Source organism: Muscardinus avellanarius (genome assembly GCF_963383645.1).
Source record: "Muscardinus avellanarius genome assembly, chromosome: 9".
Lineage (NCBI taxonomy): Eukaryota > Metazoa > Chordata > Mammalia > Rodentia > Gliridae > Muscardinus > Muscardinus avellanarius.
Window position 1 is genome coordinate 46,345,681 of NC_137795.1, and position 19,353 is coordinate 46,365,033.

The 19,353-nt window shown below is 40.5% G+C and overlaps 1 protein-coding gene across 13 annotated transcripts in view; it reads left to right on the forward strand.

Moving 5' to 3' along the window:
* The window catches only part of SRPK2 (SRSF protein kinase 2), a gene marked incomplete at both ends in the record, with an annotated part of 207,029 nt that overhangs the window by 156,752 nt on the left and 30,924 nt on the right, over positions 1-19,353 (forward strand). For 7 of the 13 annotated variants that reach the window (XM_080701014.1, XM_080701020.1, XM_080701021.1 and 4 more), the window contains 2 exons: positions 6,502-6,608; positions 18,389-18,554. In XM_080701014.1, the coding sequence (XP_080557140.1) occupies positions 6,502-6,608; positions 18,389-18,554 (273 nt within the window). The remainder of the gene's footprint in view (positions 1-6,501; positions 6,609-18,388; positions 18,555-19,353) is intronic. The other 6 variants (XM_080701023.1, XM_080701018.1, XM_080701019.1 and 3 more) reach the window with 2 other exon arrangements.

A 19,353-nucleotide genomic window follows, 5' to 3' on the forward strand; every position in this document is an offset into this window, starting at 1 on the left:
TTAAGATTCTCTGCTTGGCTTCCACATTGGTCATTTTGACATTTATGTGGCGTGGGGAATCCTCTTCTCCGATCCTCTCTTAAGGGAATTCTATAAGTTTCCTGGACCTGTGTATCGACCTCTTGCTCTACGTTTGGAAAATTTTCTGCTATTACTTCCTTGAAGAGATTGTTGATCCCTTTGGTTTCACCTTCTTTTCCCTCCTCTATTCCAATTATTCTTAGGTTAGCGCTCTTAAAATGGGCCCATATTTCTTCAATGTCAGATTTCTGCTTTTGGATTTTTTTTTCTAAATTAGAAACTATGCATTCATTTTTGGAATGATCATCTTCTAGGAGCGAGATTCTGTTCTTCATGTGGCCTAATCGGTTGTTTGTACACTGAATTGAGGCCTTTACTTCATTAATTGCATCCTTTATCTCTTTTTGGCTCTCTCTGAGTTCTTTTCGAAGCACCTCTATTATTTCTACAGTTATTTTCCTGATTTGATCTTCTAGAAATCTCTGATTTTCTGTTTTATCAGGTTCTGATGTTGTGGGGTTGTGGGCATTCACTGCTCCATTGTTACTTCTCTTTCCCATGATTTCAGAAGTTTGTGCCTTCTCTGGGTTCTTCCCTTGGGTCACTATGACTTCACTTAAGGTGCTCTGGATCTCGAGTCTGTGGTATCTCAGTCCTCACTACTCCTTTCCTAGGTTGTATGGCAGAGTCTCAGACCCAGGGAGTCAATCGAGGATGCTTTAGACCATGGGGGGTGCCAGGTTGGGTGTTCTCCTGCATGGAGTTGTGACTATAGTGTGATATCTCTGCCACCGGCACCCCACTGGGTCAAGTCCCTGGGAGTCAGTACTGGGATTTCTCCTCTAGGGGCCGCAATTTGACTCACTGTTGTTGAGTGAGCCAATGGAGCTGTAGTGGACTTGGTGAATTCGCTGCTGCTGCCGCCAGTGGCAATATGGCACCATAACGCCGCTCCCGCGCCCTCGGCTCTGAGGCTGGTGTATTTCTTCTCTGGTTTTGAGCTCTGCTCTGAGTCCCTGCAGGGTGTGCTGAGCCCAGCCTGTGGGCGCTTTAGCCTCTCCCTCCGCCGAAAACTCTGCCGAATCCTGCCCGGCTGATCTGCAGCGGCTCACCTCGGCTTGCTGTCTGCTGCTCCTCTCTGGAGCCTGGTGGGCTGTTGAGTTCGTTGGTCTGGTGCCGTCCGGTGAAGTTGCCACTGCCGCCGGCAGTATGGCGCTGTTGCTGTGTCCTCAGCCGTGAGGCCGGCGTATCTCCTCTGTGGCTCTGAGCTCCGTTCTGAGTTCCCCTCCTCTCTGTAGCCTGGTGCTAGAAGGAAAGATGGCCGCAGCACTGCAGACTGGTTTCTTTCTGGTGTCTCGTTTTTTCAGCCCTCTTTTTCTCTGTCCCTTGTATTTACCTTTTTTGTTTCTGTGCTGATGGTGTTTTCTGGCTATGAAAGGCGCTGATTTTGTGGTAATAGAGATTGGTTGTTAGCAGGGCTCGTAAGCCCCGCTTTTCTCCGTCGCCATCTTCTCTTTATTTTGAAATAGAGTCTCACTAAGTATCAGAGGACCTAAGTAGCCAAGGCTCTCAGCGATCTGTGATCCTCCTGACTTGGCCTCCCAAATGCTTTGATTACAAGTGTGTGCCACCACGCCTGGTTTCCACTCTTTTCTTAATTAAAGCTTTAATTATGAAAAGTTTGAAACATATGTAAAATAGTGTAGTATCATGAATTATATAAATCTGTTATCCATATTGCTTAATTATCAAGCTATGGCTGTAATTACTTTAGCTCTCCTTGCTCGCTGATTTTAAAATAAAGCCTCCACGAGACTGAGACAGGACGATCACCAGTTTGCTGCCTGCCTCAACTACTTAGTGAGACTCTACTTCAAAATAGAGAATACAAATTAGGGCTGCCGGTAGAATGCCCCTGGATCCCATTCCTAGTAATGCATGCACACATGCATTACTAGGAATGCGTGCATGCGTGCGCGCACCCCCCCCCCCCCCCCCAGAAATCATGTTCGTTGCCTCTAAGTCTGTGGACATCTTAGAAAAGATATGAATTTTCTTTTTTTTTAAATTCTGGGGATTTAATCCAGGAACATACTACCTCTAAGATACGTCCTCAGCCTTTGTAATACGATCTCACTAAAGTTACCATGTGCTGATCTCTAGACTGTGATCTTCTTGTCTAAGCCTCCCAGGAATTATGGTTACAGGCATCTGCCACTGTGCCTGTGCAGGCTGTGGATTTTTTTTTTTTTTTAGGGGGGCAGTATTGGGGATGGAACCCAGGGGTATTCTACTTCTGAGACACATCCCAGCCCTAGTTTTTATTCTTCATTTGGAAACAGGATCTCAATGATTTGCAAAGGGCCTCGCTGAGTAGCCGAGGCTGTCCGTGAACCACCATCCACCTGTCTCAGCTTCCCAAATGCTGGGATTACAAGTTTGAGCTACCATACTGGCTTGGATTTTTTTTTTTTTTTTTTATCAAAGATAACCATAAACTCCCTGAGTAAAATTTATTCAAGTTTCTTTGAGCTGTAAAGTCTTTCTAAAAGACTTGTTAGAAGCCGGGCATGGTGGTGCACACTTACAATCTCAACATTTGGGAGGATGAGATAGGAGGATCTGGGTTCATGGACAGCCTCAGCTACTTAGTGAGGCTCTTGGCAACTCAGACCCTGTTTCAAAATAAAGAATAAAAAATAGGGCTGGGGGTGTAGCTAGAAGGTAGACTGTCCCTGAGTTTCATCCCCAGTACTGGGGGGGGGGGGGGGACTTGTTAGAATCATATTCTAAAGAAACAAAATTGTTTTTTTTAATCTTTTTGTTCTTTAAGTTTGTATCAACTTATTAGTTGTATATTTGAAGATTAAGTTGTTCAACTTACAATTTTTTTATTGTTGGACTATCAACAGAGAACAACAGAATAATTGTTTTCTTAGAAATTATCCTGAAAGTAGTGATTGTTGGAAGATGAAATAGTTTCTTTGTCATCTGTAGGATTAGATGCGTTTCTGCCTTTTTAGAAAGGATGGCCTCCTATATGTAGGTCATCTTAGAAAAGAAATGTGTCCATCCAAAAGATAGAACAAAGGCATCCCCTCACTTTTTTTTATCTTGTGAGAACATCACTCTTGATTATGCTGCTCAGTTGTTTTGGTGCCTTTTGGGTTTTGGGAATTCAGCACGTTATTTGGGGTTATGGAAAGGAGTTTTTGACTTACTCTTCCTTTGCCTCTGCCTGGGATTGGCAGAGGGCAGCGCCAGGGGACTATTAGAGAGTAAAGTATTCTAAACAATACCTGTTGCTCAGGGCCAACAGCACAAATGGAGAATTCCTGTAGCTTCCAGGAAGCACTTTGTTCATTCTTTTTCTTTTTGAGTTCTCAAAAATTCCCTTTGTGTGCTTTGGGTAGGTAATACCTTTATTCATAGTCATGCAGGTGATGGTATGCCAGGAGTTGAGGTCTTCTGTCTTCTTTATCTTTTGCTCTTTCTTTACATGGTGTCTGCAACAAATTTAGGATTTTGATACTTATTAAGTTCTAGAAGATTAAGACACAAGGCCTTTTCTCTCTTAAACCCTAGCATGGCTGGGTGTAGTGGTACATGCCTGTAATTACAGTACTTGGGATGCTGAGATGGGAGGATTTCAGGTTCAAAGCTAACCTCAAGAAATTATGGAGACTTTCATCAACCTAGGAAGACCCTATTAAAAAAAAAAAAAACTTTAAAGGGCTGAGGGTGTAGCTCAGAGGAGGAATGCCACTGGATTCAATTGCCAGTACCACCAAAAAAGAGAGAAAAAATACCAGTGTGTGATATTCTGCATCTGTTTAGTCATGTTCCTTTAGAAAAGCATTCTTTTATGTTATATATTGGAGTAGCTCTTTACATTTCTTTTAGAAATTGAACCCAGGCATAGTAGGAAGTACAAAGGACTGCTGATTTCACCTCAGCTTTTGTCTCAAGATAATTTCTGATAAGTTCTTGGTTTGTTTTTCCAAATAGGTAGATAGGTAAGGCTGGACTTCTGTATTTCTGGTTCTCCAGAGAGCTGGTTGGTTTGTGGTTTGATGGGCAGCTACTAATTTTGTATCAGACCTACAAAGCTTTTCCTGAGACACCTAACAAGGAGAGGGGTTTTGTGGAGAAATCACTTGATCTGTAGGCAAATAGAGTTTTTCCTTTTTAAAAGATACACATTCTGCCCGGCATGGTGGTTCAGGCCTGTAATCACAGCACTTGGGAGGCTGAGACAGAAGGATCGCACAGGTTCAAAGCCAGTCTCAGCTACTTTGTGGGGTTTTCAGCAATCTAGTGAGACCCTGTTTCCAAATAAAATATAAAATAGTTCTTGGGAGTTTAGCTTAGAGGTAGAAAGCCCCAGGGTTTCATCCCCAGTACACAAAAACATTTAAAAATAATAAAAAGATACATGTTCTGCCTGTAATCCCAGTACTTGGAAGGCTGAGACAGGATTACAGGTTTGAGATCAACCTCGTCAACTTAGTGAGTTCCTGTTTCAAAATAAAAAAATAGGCCTAGGGGTTTTTTTTTTTTTTTTTTTTGAGTTTCAGCCCCCAGTATACACAGTTGTGCATACACATACTACCCCAGCCTTTTTTATTTTTATGGTGTGTGTGTGTGTGTGTGTGTGTGTGTGTGTGTGTGTGTGTGTGTATTAGTGTGTTACCCAGGGGCATTGTACCTCCAAGCTACACCACCAGACCAATTCTTCTATTTTTAAGTAGGATCTCCTTAACTAAACAGGATTTTAAGTTGTGGAGTGAGTGCCTCACTAAATTGCAGAGGCTGACCACGAACCTATGATCCTCCTGTCTCAGCCTCCCAAATCCTGGGATTACAGGTATGGACCCCTGCACCTTGTGGATATATATTTTCAAGGTAGAAAGCCTCTGGGTTCAATCCCTAGTACCACCAAAAGAAAACAGAAAAACATTTTTTCTCTTTTACACTGAAAACATGTGTGTTGGGTATGGTGGTGCACACTTGTAATCCCAGTACTTGGTAGGAAAACAGGAGAATTGCAGGTTCAAGACCAGCCTCAGCCATATAGTGGGACTCTGACCAATTTAGTGAGACACTATTTGAAAATAAAATATTAAAAGGGCTTGGAGTATAGCTTGGAGGTATAACACACCTGGGTTCAGTCCTCAGTACTCTCCTCAGAAATATATAAATATCTACATATTTATATATATATATTAGCAAAAAATATATATTGATTTAAAGTAGGCCAGGCATGGTGGCGCATTTGTAATTCTGGTACTTCAGACCCTGAGATAGGAGGATCATAGGTTCAAGACTAGCCTCAGCAGCTTATCAAGACTCTTAGCAACCTAGTGAGACCCTGTTTCAAAATAAAAAGGGTTGGGGATATATCTCAGAGATAGAATGTGCCTGGGTTCAATATCCAGTACCAGACACACACACACACACACACACACACACACACACACACACACACACACATATCATGATCATGTGGTAGATCTAGATATTGTAAAGAATATTAAGTCAACTAACTTTTTATATTTAAACCAACTATGAATTTCCAGGGATGAACAAAATATTCTCAAAGGGCTTTTGAGCCATTTAATGTCTTCTTGTATGAATGGCATGGATATACAGTATAATGAAATTTGCAGGTAATAGTTCTGGCATGTGAGTGGTTCACTAGAATTTCTAATTTTATTTCATTTAATATATTTATATACTTTTTCTGTGTGGTACTAGGGATTGATCCCAGGGGTATTCTACTTCTGAGCTATACCCCAGGTCTTTTTTTATTTTGAAACAGGATATCAGTAAGTTGCTGAGGCTTGACCTTGAAGCTATAATCATTCTGTCTCAGCCCCCAAATGCTAGGATTACATGCATGCACCACCATGCCCCACTTGCCTATAGTATTAAATGGATCTAGTTATTCAGTGAGAGCTATAAAGAAAGAAAAGTTTAAATAGGTCTTCACTGTGTTTGATAATTTTAATATTATAATGTTTTATATGTGGCCTGTAAAACAGAAATTTAGGCAGTCAGTTAGGACATTAAAGACCCTGCAGTTTTGGTTTTTTTTGCATTCGTTTCTGTGAGGTTTACGTCTTGCCCAGCTTACTCAGGTTGTGCTGTGTGGGGCGAGTGGAGGGGGTGAACACGCAGCATTGCGGGCTAAAGTCTGCCTTGGCCCCCTTTTTAGTCTCCGAGGCACATTGTGGGGGAAATTATGTTTTCTACAGTGGTTTGGAGTATTAAATAAGACATGGTACATAATTAATACTTGGTAAGAAAAGTTAGTGTGAGAAACATGAACTGATTACTTTTGGTATTGTAAGTGGTATTGATGAAGTATTTTATTCATAAATACATTTTTTTTTTTGCAAGTGACACAATGATACTGTTTTTTAGTAACTGTCTCACTTTAGGAAATGTGTCCACAAGTGATCCTTAACCATGTTCCAGATGTATGCATGGTCTTCGAAGTGCTTGGCCACCATCTCCTCAAGTGGATCATTAAGTCCAACTATCAAGGCCTCCCAGTACGCTGTGTTAAGAGTATCATTCGACAGGTGAGGCTTCTGAGGTATCCTTTACTTCCAACAGCCAGATGGTCAAGCTTTTCAGCATGGGTTTCTATTTCATTATATAAATGAATGAATAACATTTTTAATTCTTATTAAACTATATTTAATGGTATGCTATACTGTGTAGTAAAGGAAGCAATATGTAAACGTCAGGCATATAGTTACTTGGCTTATGACTCCTTTTTATGGTAAGTGATAATGGTATAATTAGAAAGATTTGTATCTATCCAATATACTTGCTACAAAACATCCCTCTTAGTTTTTTAGAAATTAATTCAGAACATATAATTCCCTGTATTTATCTACTAAGTATCCTTGGATGGAGTGAAAATCAAAGGTAACTTGTGGTATTTGCATATTCAGTAATAAGGGGAATAAGTTTTATAATTTATAGCATGGTGGCTATAGTTAGCAATACTGCTTGAAATTTGCAGGAAGATCTTAAGTATTCTCACTACACACAAAAAAAGATAACTGCCACGGTGGTGGTGTATGTCTATAATCTCAGTACTTCTGAGGCTGACAGGAGGATCTCAGGTTGGAGAACAGCTTTGGTAAGTAGTGAGACTCTCATCAACCTAGGGATACCTTGTTTCCAAATGAAACAGAAAATAGGGCTGTGAGGATAGCTCAAAGGTAGAATGCTCCTGAGTTCCATCCCTAGTACCAAAAATAAAATAAAATGATAACTGTACTACATACACATGTGTTAGGTGTGCGCGGTAGAGGCAAGAGGGACCAGGACGCGTGGTAAGAAGCGTGGACTGCCCCGGAGACCTGCGGTCCCCTCCAAATGTCTCTCTCTTAAGGCATACGTCTTGGGGGTGGGGCTATGCAGGAGAACTCTGCTTTTGTAGCTATATCGCCTGCATATCTCCTAGCAGAGTCTCCTCCTCCTTCTCTAGGGTTCTGCCTCTTAGAAAAGGGGGAGGGATCCAACTTGTCAACATGGTGGTACAAACCTGTTACCCCAGTACCAGGGAAGTTGAGACAGGAGGATCAAATGTTAAAGGCCAGCTTCAGCAACTTAGATCACATATATATATATATATATATATATATATATATATATATATATATATATATATATACATACATACACATTTGGTGGTGGTACTGGGGTTCCTGGAAGCCCTTCTACCTCGGGGTTACACTCCCAGACCTATTTTTACATTTTTATTTGGAAACAGGGTCTCCTAAGCCAGCGGGCGCAGCTGGCTTCGAACCTGTGCGATCCTCCTGTCTCTGCCTCCCAAGCTCGGGGATTACAAGCCTGCGCCACTGTGTCCAGCCTGCTTAGATCGTATTTAAAAATAAAAGGGGCTAGGGTGTGGTTTGGAGGTAGAGCACCCCTGGTTTTAATCACCAGTACTATGGGGGAAAAATGATAACTATGAGAATAATGGATATGTTTCTTTGTTCAATTGGAATATTACACTATATATATATGTGTGTGTGTGTGTGTGTGTTAAAACATGTATTTCAGTCAGCTGGGCATGATGCACAGTTTATAATCCCTGTACTTAAAGGCTAAAACAGGAGGAGTGCAGGTTCATAGCCAGCCTCAGAACCTTAGCAAGGCCCTCTGCAACCTAGTGTGACCCTGTTTCAAAATAGAAAATAAAATATCTGGGGTGTGACTTGGATGTATAATGCCCCTGGGTCCAATCCCTAGAACTAGAACCCCTCTCAAAACAAACAACAAAAAAATCATGTCTTTCACAGTAAATTTATTCACTATCATATATATATATATATATATATTTTGTGGTACTGGGGTTCCCGGAAGCCCTTCTATTTCCGGGCTACACTCCCAGACCTATTTTATATTTTATTTGGAAACAGGGTCTTTTAAGCCAGCGTGGCTGGCTTCGAACCTGCCTGATCCTCCTGTCTCTCTGCCTCCCAAGCGCGGGGATTATAAGCGTGCACCACCATGCCCAGCATTCACTTTTTTTTTTTTTAAGTTGGTACTAGCGGTTCAAAGGGCATTGCACTTTATATTGTCAGTATACCTGAGTGAGGTTAGGGGAAACAATATTTGGTCATGAGAAGTTGTAGGGGAAAAGGCTGTCTGCATTTGCTTATTTCAGTTGGATCATATTACTTCTACATGGTTTTGAATTATATTGGGAATACTGTATTAGATATATAGTTTGTTCAGTTGCTATGCCAAAGAAAACCCTCAGTTAGGGGCTGACTTAGCAGTGATGCTCCAATAAATATTTGTAGAATGAGAGATTGCACAGAAGGAGGATCTCCTAATTTACCATGTTTACCAGATTCAGTGTTCTGCGTGGAATACCTAAGCTTGCATTCCTAAATTAGGAAAGTTGCAGGCATGACTGTTCTGATGTAATGGATAATTACCATGGATAATTTTGCATAGTAATATATCAGAAGGTTTCTTGGTTTGCTTGAGAAGAGGGTTAGGTTAGACAGTTAGAACCTCTCCCCATCCCTAGGACTAGAGCTTGGACTAGGCCTACCCAAAAATTCCAGGTACAAAATACAGTCCTCAGTCTAGATTTTTTTTTTTTTTTTTTTTTTGGTACTGGAGATGGAACTCAGGGACATTGTACCACTGAGCCACACTCCAGCCCTATTTTTTATTCTATATTTTGAAACAGGATCTCACCGAGTTACAAACGGCCTCACTAAGTAGCTGAGGCTTTTCATGAACTGCAATCCTCTTGTCTTAGCCTCCCAAATACTGGGATTACAGGCGTGTATCTCCATGCCCGGCTAGTCCAGAATTATTATATAGGAAAAGAATCACAGTTATTCACAATAAAACATTTGTGAATTCAAGAGATGGGTGTCTAAAAAGGAAAAGACCAGAGCATATACTATATTTGTGTACATGCACAGGAATAGATTTTTTTTTTTTGGTGGTACTGGGGATGGAACCCTTCTACCCCTGGGTCACACTCCTAGACGTACTTTTTTACATTTTTATTTGGAAACAGGGTCTCTTAAGCCAGCGAGGCTGGCTTCGAACCTGCGCGATTCTCCTGTCTCTGCCTCCCAAGTGTGGGAATTACAAAGCATGTGCCACCACTCCTGGCAACAGGAATAGATTTTCAAAACTTTATTTATGTTTGTTTATTTTTTTATGATACTGAGGTTTGAACCTTGGGGCATTCTAACTCTGAACTACACCCCCAGTTCTACTTTTTATTATTTCAGTTTGAAATAGGGTCTCACTAAGTTGTGTCTCTAACTGTAGGTGGTATGAAATATTCTATGTAGATTTGGGGTTATTTTAAATTATAGTATATCTTTGTGTAAAGTATACTTTGATGCTTCTGTGATAAATGATCTTCTTGGGCCTTAATAGAGTTTGATAATCAGACTTTTAAAAGTATAGTCATTATTGGGCTGGGCGTGGTGGCGCACGCTTGTAATCCCCACGCTTAGGAGGTGGGGATTGGAGGATCAGGCAGGTTGGAAGCCAGCCTTGCTGTTTTAAGAGACCCTGTTTCCAAATAAAAATATAAAATAGGTCTGGGAGTGTAGCCCGGAGTTAGAAGGGTTCCATCCCCAGTACCACCAAAAAAAAAAAAAGTATTGTCATTAAGCTGGGTGTGGTGGTGCAAGCTTGTAATCCCAGCATTCAGAAGGCTGAGACAGGAGTTTCGTGGTCCGCGAACAGCCTTAACTACTTAGTTGAGGCCCTTTGCAATTCAGACCCTCTTCCAAAATAAAGAATAAAAAAATAAAACAGGGCTAGGGATGTAGCTTGGAGGTAGAACACCACACACACACACACACACACACACACACACACACACACTCCTTCCCCAATACTGTCCACACACACACACACACACACACACACACACACACACACACACACACACACTCACTCCTTCCCCAATACTGTCCAAAAAAAAAAAAAAGTATAGTTATTGGTTTTTATGGAAACGAATTTGTACCGAAACGATATGACTTCTAAAACCAATGTTCTCCCAGACCTACTTTCTGTGGGGTAGCACATCTTAGTAGAATGTGTCTTTTCTTATCCTAGATTAATTTTGTCCATACATATAATTTATTTACCATTTTAACTATGTTGTCTTAGTTGTTAATGGGTTTATTGTGATTGAACTAATGTTTTTCAATTTTAGGCAAGAAACTTTAATTTTTAAATAATAGGCACTTCAGTATAATTGAATTTGTTTGGTGTGGTATAGTTCATGTGCTGAAATTCCAAGACTGTTGAGTCTTAGCACACAAATCTGGTGAGCAGCTTCCTTTCAGTGGAGGTCAGCCTCCTTCCTGGCTCCATGTCTGTGCAGGCTGAGTTCTGGGTGAAACTGCTGGCATTTTCTTTCCTTCTTTCAGAAGTATGGCTGCTGAGCCGGGCATAGTAGTGCGTGCTTGTAACCTCGTACTTGGGAAGCTGAGACAGGAGGATCTCAGGTTTGAGCTTCAGCAAGTAATGAGGCTCTTGTCAACTTAGTGAGACACTGTTTCAAAAAAAAAAATAATTAGTCTGGGGGTATAGCTTAGAGGTAGAGTGTCCTTGGACTCAATTCCTAGTTAAAAAAAAAAAGTATGGCTGTTGGATTTTTTCATTAGTTCTCACAGAGAATTAGAGATTCTCTGTTAGAGAATTCAGAACAGTGTGACTGAGGACAATATCCACTGAACTTTTTTTGTCTGAGCTCATCTCTTATTCTTGTCCTCTCCTATTGTAATATATATTTCCTATACTTCTCCATTCTCTTTAACATCACACTTTTTACACTAGTCTGTAGGATTTTCTTCATGTCTGTTTTAACTGAAGAATAGAAATCCAGTGGGAGCCTGGGCTTTTCTATTTTCTAGCAGGAAGTTTTCTGCACTTGAGGAAAGCCTCTCTGGTGTTTTCCTGTACACCCACAAGTAATTAATATCTAAATTGAGGACTGTACTTGGGGCCAGCCTCCTCTGCCAGCCCATCTGGCTGCCTGTTAGGTTCCCATGGAGCTTCATTGGCTTGTTATCAGCATAATAGGAGGCAGGCAGTGTCGCAGTGTCCTGGTGTGGGTGGAACAAAGTCCTCACAGTGTCACCAAGATCAGGACATAGTTTGAAACACTGCTCTTGTTCCTCCTCAAAGTTTGCGGTTCTGAGAGGAAAGCTTCACTCTCTGGATAGTGAGTTGGTCCAAGAAGTCTCCACGTTACTTTTTACTTGTTCCTCCTCTTATCTACAAGATTACAGGACCTACTCCAAACAAGTCATGGGGGAGCAAAGCATGTTATGTTGATAAGACTAGTAGCTTATGATTTCTGACACACATACTGGTCTACAAAAAGAAACCCCATAGACTGTCTTGACTCTGTCACTGATTTTACATGCCAACTTAGGGCACAGAAATAGGAAGGGACTTTCTCTGAGCCTGTGACTGGTTAGTTTTGGAATCAGCAACTAACTGGGGGATTGTAGCTTTCCATCTTAGACCGCCTCCCCTGCTGCACTCTCAGACTTCACCTGGGGAATCTGGAGCTGCCCTTGAGTTTGTGATGGCGCTTCTCTGGGGGGATGAGTGACAGCCCATGGTTAGATTGTTCTCAGCTTTCTTGGCAGCCACAAGCTCTCTGCTGCCAACACCAAGTATGGTTTTCAGGCATGTGATACAAACATCATAATTTAACCAGTGAAGGCTAATAGGGAAAATTAGCGAAGGCTCCTTTTTACTCTGTCAGGTTTCTCAAGGGGAGACTTGTCTTTAGGCATGAAGCATGATGCGTTTTTATTTTTCTGTCAGTGTTATTCTGTATAAATGGTTGACTATCAGTGTTGCCCATCAGACTTGGTCTTTGGTATGTTATTTAAACTTCATGAGTAAAGAACAGAAATGCTAGTTTTGAAAAAAAAAAAATCATTCTTAGGTACAGCTAAAAGCCAGCCTGCCTGCCTGCCTGCCTGCCTGCCTGCCTGCCTGCCTGCCTGGCTGGCTTCCTTCCTTCCTTCCTTCCTTCCTTCCTTCCTTCCTTCCTTCTTTGGTACTGGGAATTGAAACTAGGGGCATTCTACCTCTGAGCTACACCTCCAGGCCCTATTTTTTATTCTTTTTGGGGGGGGTCCTGGAGATGGAACCCAGGGACATTGCCCTCTGAGCTACACCCCCTACCCTATTTTTTATTCTTCATTTTAAAACCGAGTCTCTTTGTAGGTTGTGGAGGGCCTCACTAAGTAGTTGTGGCTGTCTGAGAACCACGATCCTCTGGTCTCAGCCTTCTGAATGCTGTGATTACAAGCATGCGCCACCACACCCGGCATTTAATTCTTTATTTTTGAAACAGGGTCTCACTGAATTTCAGAGGGTTGTATTTGGATTACAGACATGCACCTCCATGCCTGGCTTACAATAGACAATGAGATAGCTGAGACCAGAAAAGTTTAATAAGTGACTTTGGAAATTATATTATCTGTCTCAAAATAAGTCTTCTTAGTTCAGTTCTGTTTTCCCTTAACTTCCTCTTTGATAAATTGTGTTTTTTGAGATTTTTTTAAATTTCCAATTCTTAACAGTTATTTCCAACTCTTACTGTTTTGTATCTAAGAATCATGCAACCCCTCATAGAAATGAAAATAAATGCTGAAACAAGTTAAGCACCTCGTCCAAAGTAACACAGTAAATGAATATGTTAGTAGCAATTTACGTGGAGTCTGAGTCTCAAGGTTATTTATTTATTTATTTTTTTGCGGGTCTGGGGATGGAACCCAGGGGCATTCGACCTCCAAGCTACACCCCCTGTCCTATTTTTTTATTCTTTATTTTGAAACTGGGTCTCACAAAGTTGCAGAGGGCCCCACTAAGTAGTAGCTGAGGCTGTCCGCGAACCGCGATCCTCAAGGTTATGTTTTAACACTGCCCAGTTATACAGCTCTTTAAAGTTTTATGTTTTGCTGGGCGTGGTGGCGCATGCTTGTAATCCCCACGCTTGGGAGGCAGAGACAGGAGGATCAGCGCAGGTTCGAAGCCAGCCACGCGCTCTGGCTTAGGAGACCCTGTTTCCAAATAAAAATGTAAAAATAGGTCTGGGAGTGTAGCCCAGAGGTGGAAGGGCTTCCAGGAACCCCAGTACCACCAAAAAAAAAAAAAAAAAAAAAAAGTTTTATGTTTCTTAACTAATTTACATAATTTGTTCTGAGTGAGGTCTTTCTCTCGTGTTCATTTTCAGACATTATAAGCAATGCTTCTGAAAGAAAGTTAGCCCAACAGTGCAGTAGTCAGTATTTCAAGGAATCTCGAATCTTCAGTTCTTAATGAGAACACTTTCCTTGTCTGGAGCAGCACATCATTGCGATTGGGAATGCTTGTTAACACATTTGTATACTGAGTCACTTTAGATTTTACCCGTGTAGCTACCTACACAGTGAGGCAATCTTTAAATAGAAAGAGGCCTATGTGGAAAGAAGAGGGCAGTTTGCACATGAAAAGATGGTCAGAAGGCATTTTAGGAAGTGATACTGACATTTTTTACCTTTGGTTACTCTCTGATAACTGAAAGGAAATTTTAGTTAGAATAATTTCTAAACTTTAAAGTTTCTCCAGTGTTTTATTCCTTTGACCTTTATAGGCTGGACATCACCAGTGTGCCTGTTTATTAATTGCATTTCTCAGGCTCTGTCTTGATCAGATGTAAACATTATACATTTTTACTCAGTTTGCACAAGGAAGTTAGATAAATGCCAGTAAATGACACAGAGACCCATTGGATTCTTTCCTTCAGGTGTATACTCTTACTCTTTATGGAAATACATAATGATATCTTTCTTACTATTGGTTCTTTGCCATTCTAAAAATAATTTAAACCTATTTTAATTAAGCCTTTTTGTTGTTGTTGTATTAGGAATTGAATTCTTAGGAACATTCTGCCTCCAAGCCATATCCCTAGCCCTATTTTATTTTTTTATGTTGAAACAGTGTCTCACTAAGTTTATGAGGGTCTCTATAAATTGCTGAGACTGGCCTGCAATCCTTCTCTCTTGGCCTTCAAGTACTAGGATTATAGGGTTATTCTGCACCTGGCTGACATTTTCTTAAATAGTAAATAAGATTAAAAAAATCAAGTCTTCATCCTAGTTCTCTCTCTTCCTCCCAGGTTACTTGTACTTACTAACAACTTGTCAATATTTTAATTCAGTATATTTATTGCGTCTGTGATTCATCTGTTTCTTTTTGCCTTACCTTACTCAGTACATGAATAAGCTCTGTGAGGATGAGAATAGCAAGTACCTTGAATACAGAGACTTGTTCAGTGCTATAGGTGCCATGTCGAGCACATCAGAAATGTTTAGCCTTTGTTATCAGAGCTGAGCTGCTCCTTTTTCAGAGTTCAGTAAAAATACTCCTTTGGAAAAGTTGTTTCAAGTCACCATGAAGATTTTTATTTTTTTTTCTTGATATGGGAGATAGAACCCAGGAATATCTTATCTCTAAGCTACATTTCCCTTTTTTGTTTGTTTTGAAACAGGGTCTCTGGGTTGTTGAGGTCTTTACTGAGTTGCTGAGACTGATCTCAAACCTGTGATCCTCCTGTCTCAGCCTCTTAAGTACTGGGATTGAAGGCATGCATCATCAGTCTGACTCCATGGAAGGTTTTGTTTTTTGAGACGGATGGTGCTGGGGATTGAACCCAAGGATATTCTGCCTCCAAGATAACACCCTCAGCTATATTTTGATTTTTATTTGGAAGCAGGTTCTCACTAAGCTGATTTGGGCCTCACTAAGTTGCTGGTCCACAGAGATCTTATTTTAACATCCATGTAGTACAAGATTAAGAGGCCGGTGTTTGTTTTCTTTAGCAGTCTGTTGCTTCTTACTTTGTAATGCTGCTATGTATTCCTTGAAGGTTACTTAGCCAGGTCCTCAAAGTAGGCAGAAATACTGTGTGTTTCTTTTTGCTGGGTGTTTCCCACTGTTGGATGAGATTGTAAATTTTTTGAAACCTTTCATACTTCCTGGATTTTGTGGACAGGATTCCTAAAATGATTTAATGTGTAAATGGTGATGTTTCAGCCAGGCATAGTGACACACACTTGTAATATCAGTATTTGGGAGGCTGAGACAGGAGGATCGCATGTTCATGGCCAGCCTCAGCAACTTAGTGATGCTCTCTGCAACTTAGCAAGACTGTTTCAAAACAGAGAATTAAAAAGAAAAAAAGGCTGGGATGTGGCTTGGAGGTAGAATGTCCTGGGTTTAATCCCTAGTACTGGGGTAGGGTTGTGATGTTTCCATATGTTGGACATTTAGAATTTCTAATATATGGACATATGTATTTTTAAAATAAATTTTCGTTACAGAAATAATCAAAATATCCTTTTCCGGTGGAATAATCCTTGAAAGTCATTTGCCTTGCATTGAAGTCACTTGTAGTTTATTAGATTTTGCTTGTTTTAATGTGAAAAGCATGTGAATATTTTGGTTCAGTACTTTCTTTGAATGCTATAGTGTTATTACCAAGGGTATTTTGTATTTAAACTAAATCCTCCTTTTTGGCGATATTAAAAATGTACACACATTTTAAGCCGGGCGTGGTGGTGCATGTTTGTAATCCCCGCGCTTGGTAGGTGGAGACAGGAGGATCACGCTGGTTCGGAGCCAGCCTCCCTGGCTTAAGAGACCCTGTTTCCAAATAAAAAATATAAAATAGGTCTGGGAGTGTATCCCGGAGGTAGAAGGGCTTCCAGGAACCCCAGTACCACCATAAAAAAAAAAAAAAAAAAAAAAAATATATATATATATATATATATATATATATATATATATATATATATACATACACACATTATAAGCCACTAGAGAAATATACATCAAAACTATACCTTGAGCTATATATACCTCCTTAGGAGGCTGAATCTTAAGGATCACTTGAGGCCGGGAAATTTAAGAAAAGCATGGAGAAAAGTGAGGCCCAGTCTCTATAAACAGCAAGTAAAATGACATGCCATGTCTCACTCACTACTTTGGATAAAATAAAGAGTGAATGTTGCTAAGTGTGAAGAAATTGAACCCTCATAGATTGCTGACAAGAATGTAAAATGTTATAGTCACTATGGAAAAGTATTAACACTTCATTACAAGGATAGATATAGAATCACCATATGACCTAACATTTTCCCTCTAAGTGTGTACCCATGAAAACTAACACACACACACACACACACACACACACACACACACACACACACACCTCCACACAACAGCTTAGTGAGACCTTGTTTCAAAATAAAGAATAAAAAATAGGGATGGGGATGTAGCACTGAGGTGGAATGCCTCTGGGTTCCATCTCCAGTACCTCAAAAAACAAATATCTCCATACAAAAATTTATACCTAAATGTGCATACTATTATTAGTAGTAGTGATTATAGCAGCAGCAGCAGCAGCAGCAGCAGCAGCAGCAGCAGCAGCAGCAGCAGCACTTGAGATGGAACCCAGGAGCATTTTATTTTGTAACTACACTCCAGCTGTTTTTATTGATTGATTGATTGATTGTAGGTACACCCCAGCCCTTTTTATTGATTGATTGATTGATTCATTCATTCATTCATTCAGTACTGGGGATTGAATCCAGGGGCATTGTACCTCTGACCTATACTCCCAGCCTATTTGTTTGTTTGTTTGTTTGTTTATTTATTTATTTATTTATTTTGCGGTACTGGGGATGGAACCCAGGGGCATTCTACCTCTGAGCTATACCCCTGGCCCTATTTTTCAGTCTTTTTTTTTTTTTTTTTTTTGGTGGTACTGGGGGTGGAACCCAGAGGCTTTCTACCTCCAAGCTATACTCCCAGACCTTTTTTATATTTTATTTGGAAACAGGGTCTCACTAAGTTGCTGAAAGCCTCACTAAGTAGCTGAGGCTGGCTTCAAACCTGTGTGATTCTCCTGTCTCAGCTTCCCAAGCACAGGGATTACAAGCCTGCACCACCACGCCCGGCTTCAGTCTTTATTTTGAAACAGAGTCTCACTGAGTTGCAAAGGGCCTCACTAAGTAGCTGAGGCTGTCTGTGAACTGTGATCCTCTGGTCTCTGTCTCCCTAATGCTGGGATTACAAGTGTATGCCACCACACCCGGCTTTATTTTTTTTATTTTTGACACAGTGTCTCTTTAAATAAAATGTCCAGAATCAGCAAGCACATTAGTGATTGGTTAAGATTGGTAGTGTTGGAGGGAGACCTGGAGTGGCTTCTAGTGGGCATAGTGTTCTTTTTTGGGTAATGAAAATGTTCTGAATTAGATTGCAGTAGTGGTTGTACATCTAATAAACATTGAGTTGTACACCTAAAGGTTAAGTTGTATATATCTTTTCTTTTCTTTTCTTTTCTTTTCTTTTCTTTTCTTTTCTTGTTGGTACTGGGGTTCTTGGAAGCCCTTCTATCTTTGGGCTACACTCCCAGACCTATTTTATATTTTTTTATTTGGAAACCGGTCTCTTAAGCCAGCACAGCTGGCTTTGAACTTGCGGGATCCTCCTGCCTCCGCCTCCTAAGCACGGGGATTACAAGCGTGCACCACTACACCCAGCGTTATATGAATTATTTTTAATTAAAATTTTTATTAAAGAAGTATACACATTGGTTGCTTGTGGAAGAGAGCTTGTTTCCTATGTGGGTGGGGCTGGGAAGGAGGGCTTTTACTAAATAGCCTTTTATATCTATTGAATTTTTAATATGTGATGTTACCTCTTTTTCAAATAAATGAAAGTTAACTAATAAAAATATTAATAACTTTTTCTCTCTTGACTTTATTATGACCAGGTCCTTCAAGGGTTAGATTATCTACACAGTAAGTGCAAGATTATTCATACTGACATAAAGCCAGAAAACATCCTGATGTGTGTGGATGATGCCTATGTGAGAAGAATGGCAGCCGAGGCCACTGAGTGGCAGAAAGCAGGTGCTCCTCCTCCTTCAGGGTCTGCAGGTGAGGGAGCCAGGCCTTCTTCATTAAGTCTGCTTGATGAGCTTAACATGTTGCATATTGGAGCATTTAAGTAAAAAAGTATGCACATATATTAGAACTTTTTGTAAAAGCTTAGTTGCTGGAAATAATGGGTCTTTTTCTTGGGATGGTATTGTAATTAAATTACATTTTAAAGTCAGGTGTTATGGCATATGCTTGTAATCCCAGTACTTGGGAGACTGGGACAGGAGGATCATAGGTTCCTGGTCAACCTCAGCAACTTGGACCCTCCGCAACCTAGACCCTGTTTCAAAAGAAGAGAATAAGCCAGGTGTGGTGGCCTATGCTTGTAATCCCAGCATTCGTGAGGCTGAGACAGGAGGATCAGGGTTCGTGGCCAGCCTTAGCTACTTAGGCCCTCCGCAACTTAGTGAGACTCTGTTTCAAAACAAACTCTGTTTCTTGTGTCTGCCATGTGGTCCTCAAGCTTTTCTTTTTCCTTTTTCCTAGCTTCAGTTTTGTTACAGTGTTTCCCTCTCTTCATTTAACATACTACATCAGTCTGAGTTTTAAGTGGTATATTTGGAATTATGAAAGTTCTAAGAGGAAAGTTCTAAAGGGGTGTAGTTTGGAGGTTGAATGCCCCTGGGTTCCATCCCCAGACCCACCTAAATAAATAAATACATACATACATACATACATAAACACATACATAAATACATAAATAAAATAAGAGAATAAAATAGGGTTGGGGGTGTAGCTCAGGTGTACATACGCACAAAAATTCTATTTTATATTTGAATTACTTTACCTTTGTCTG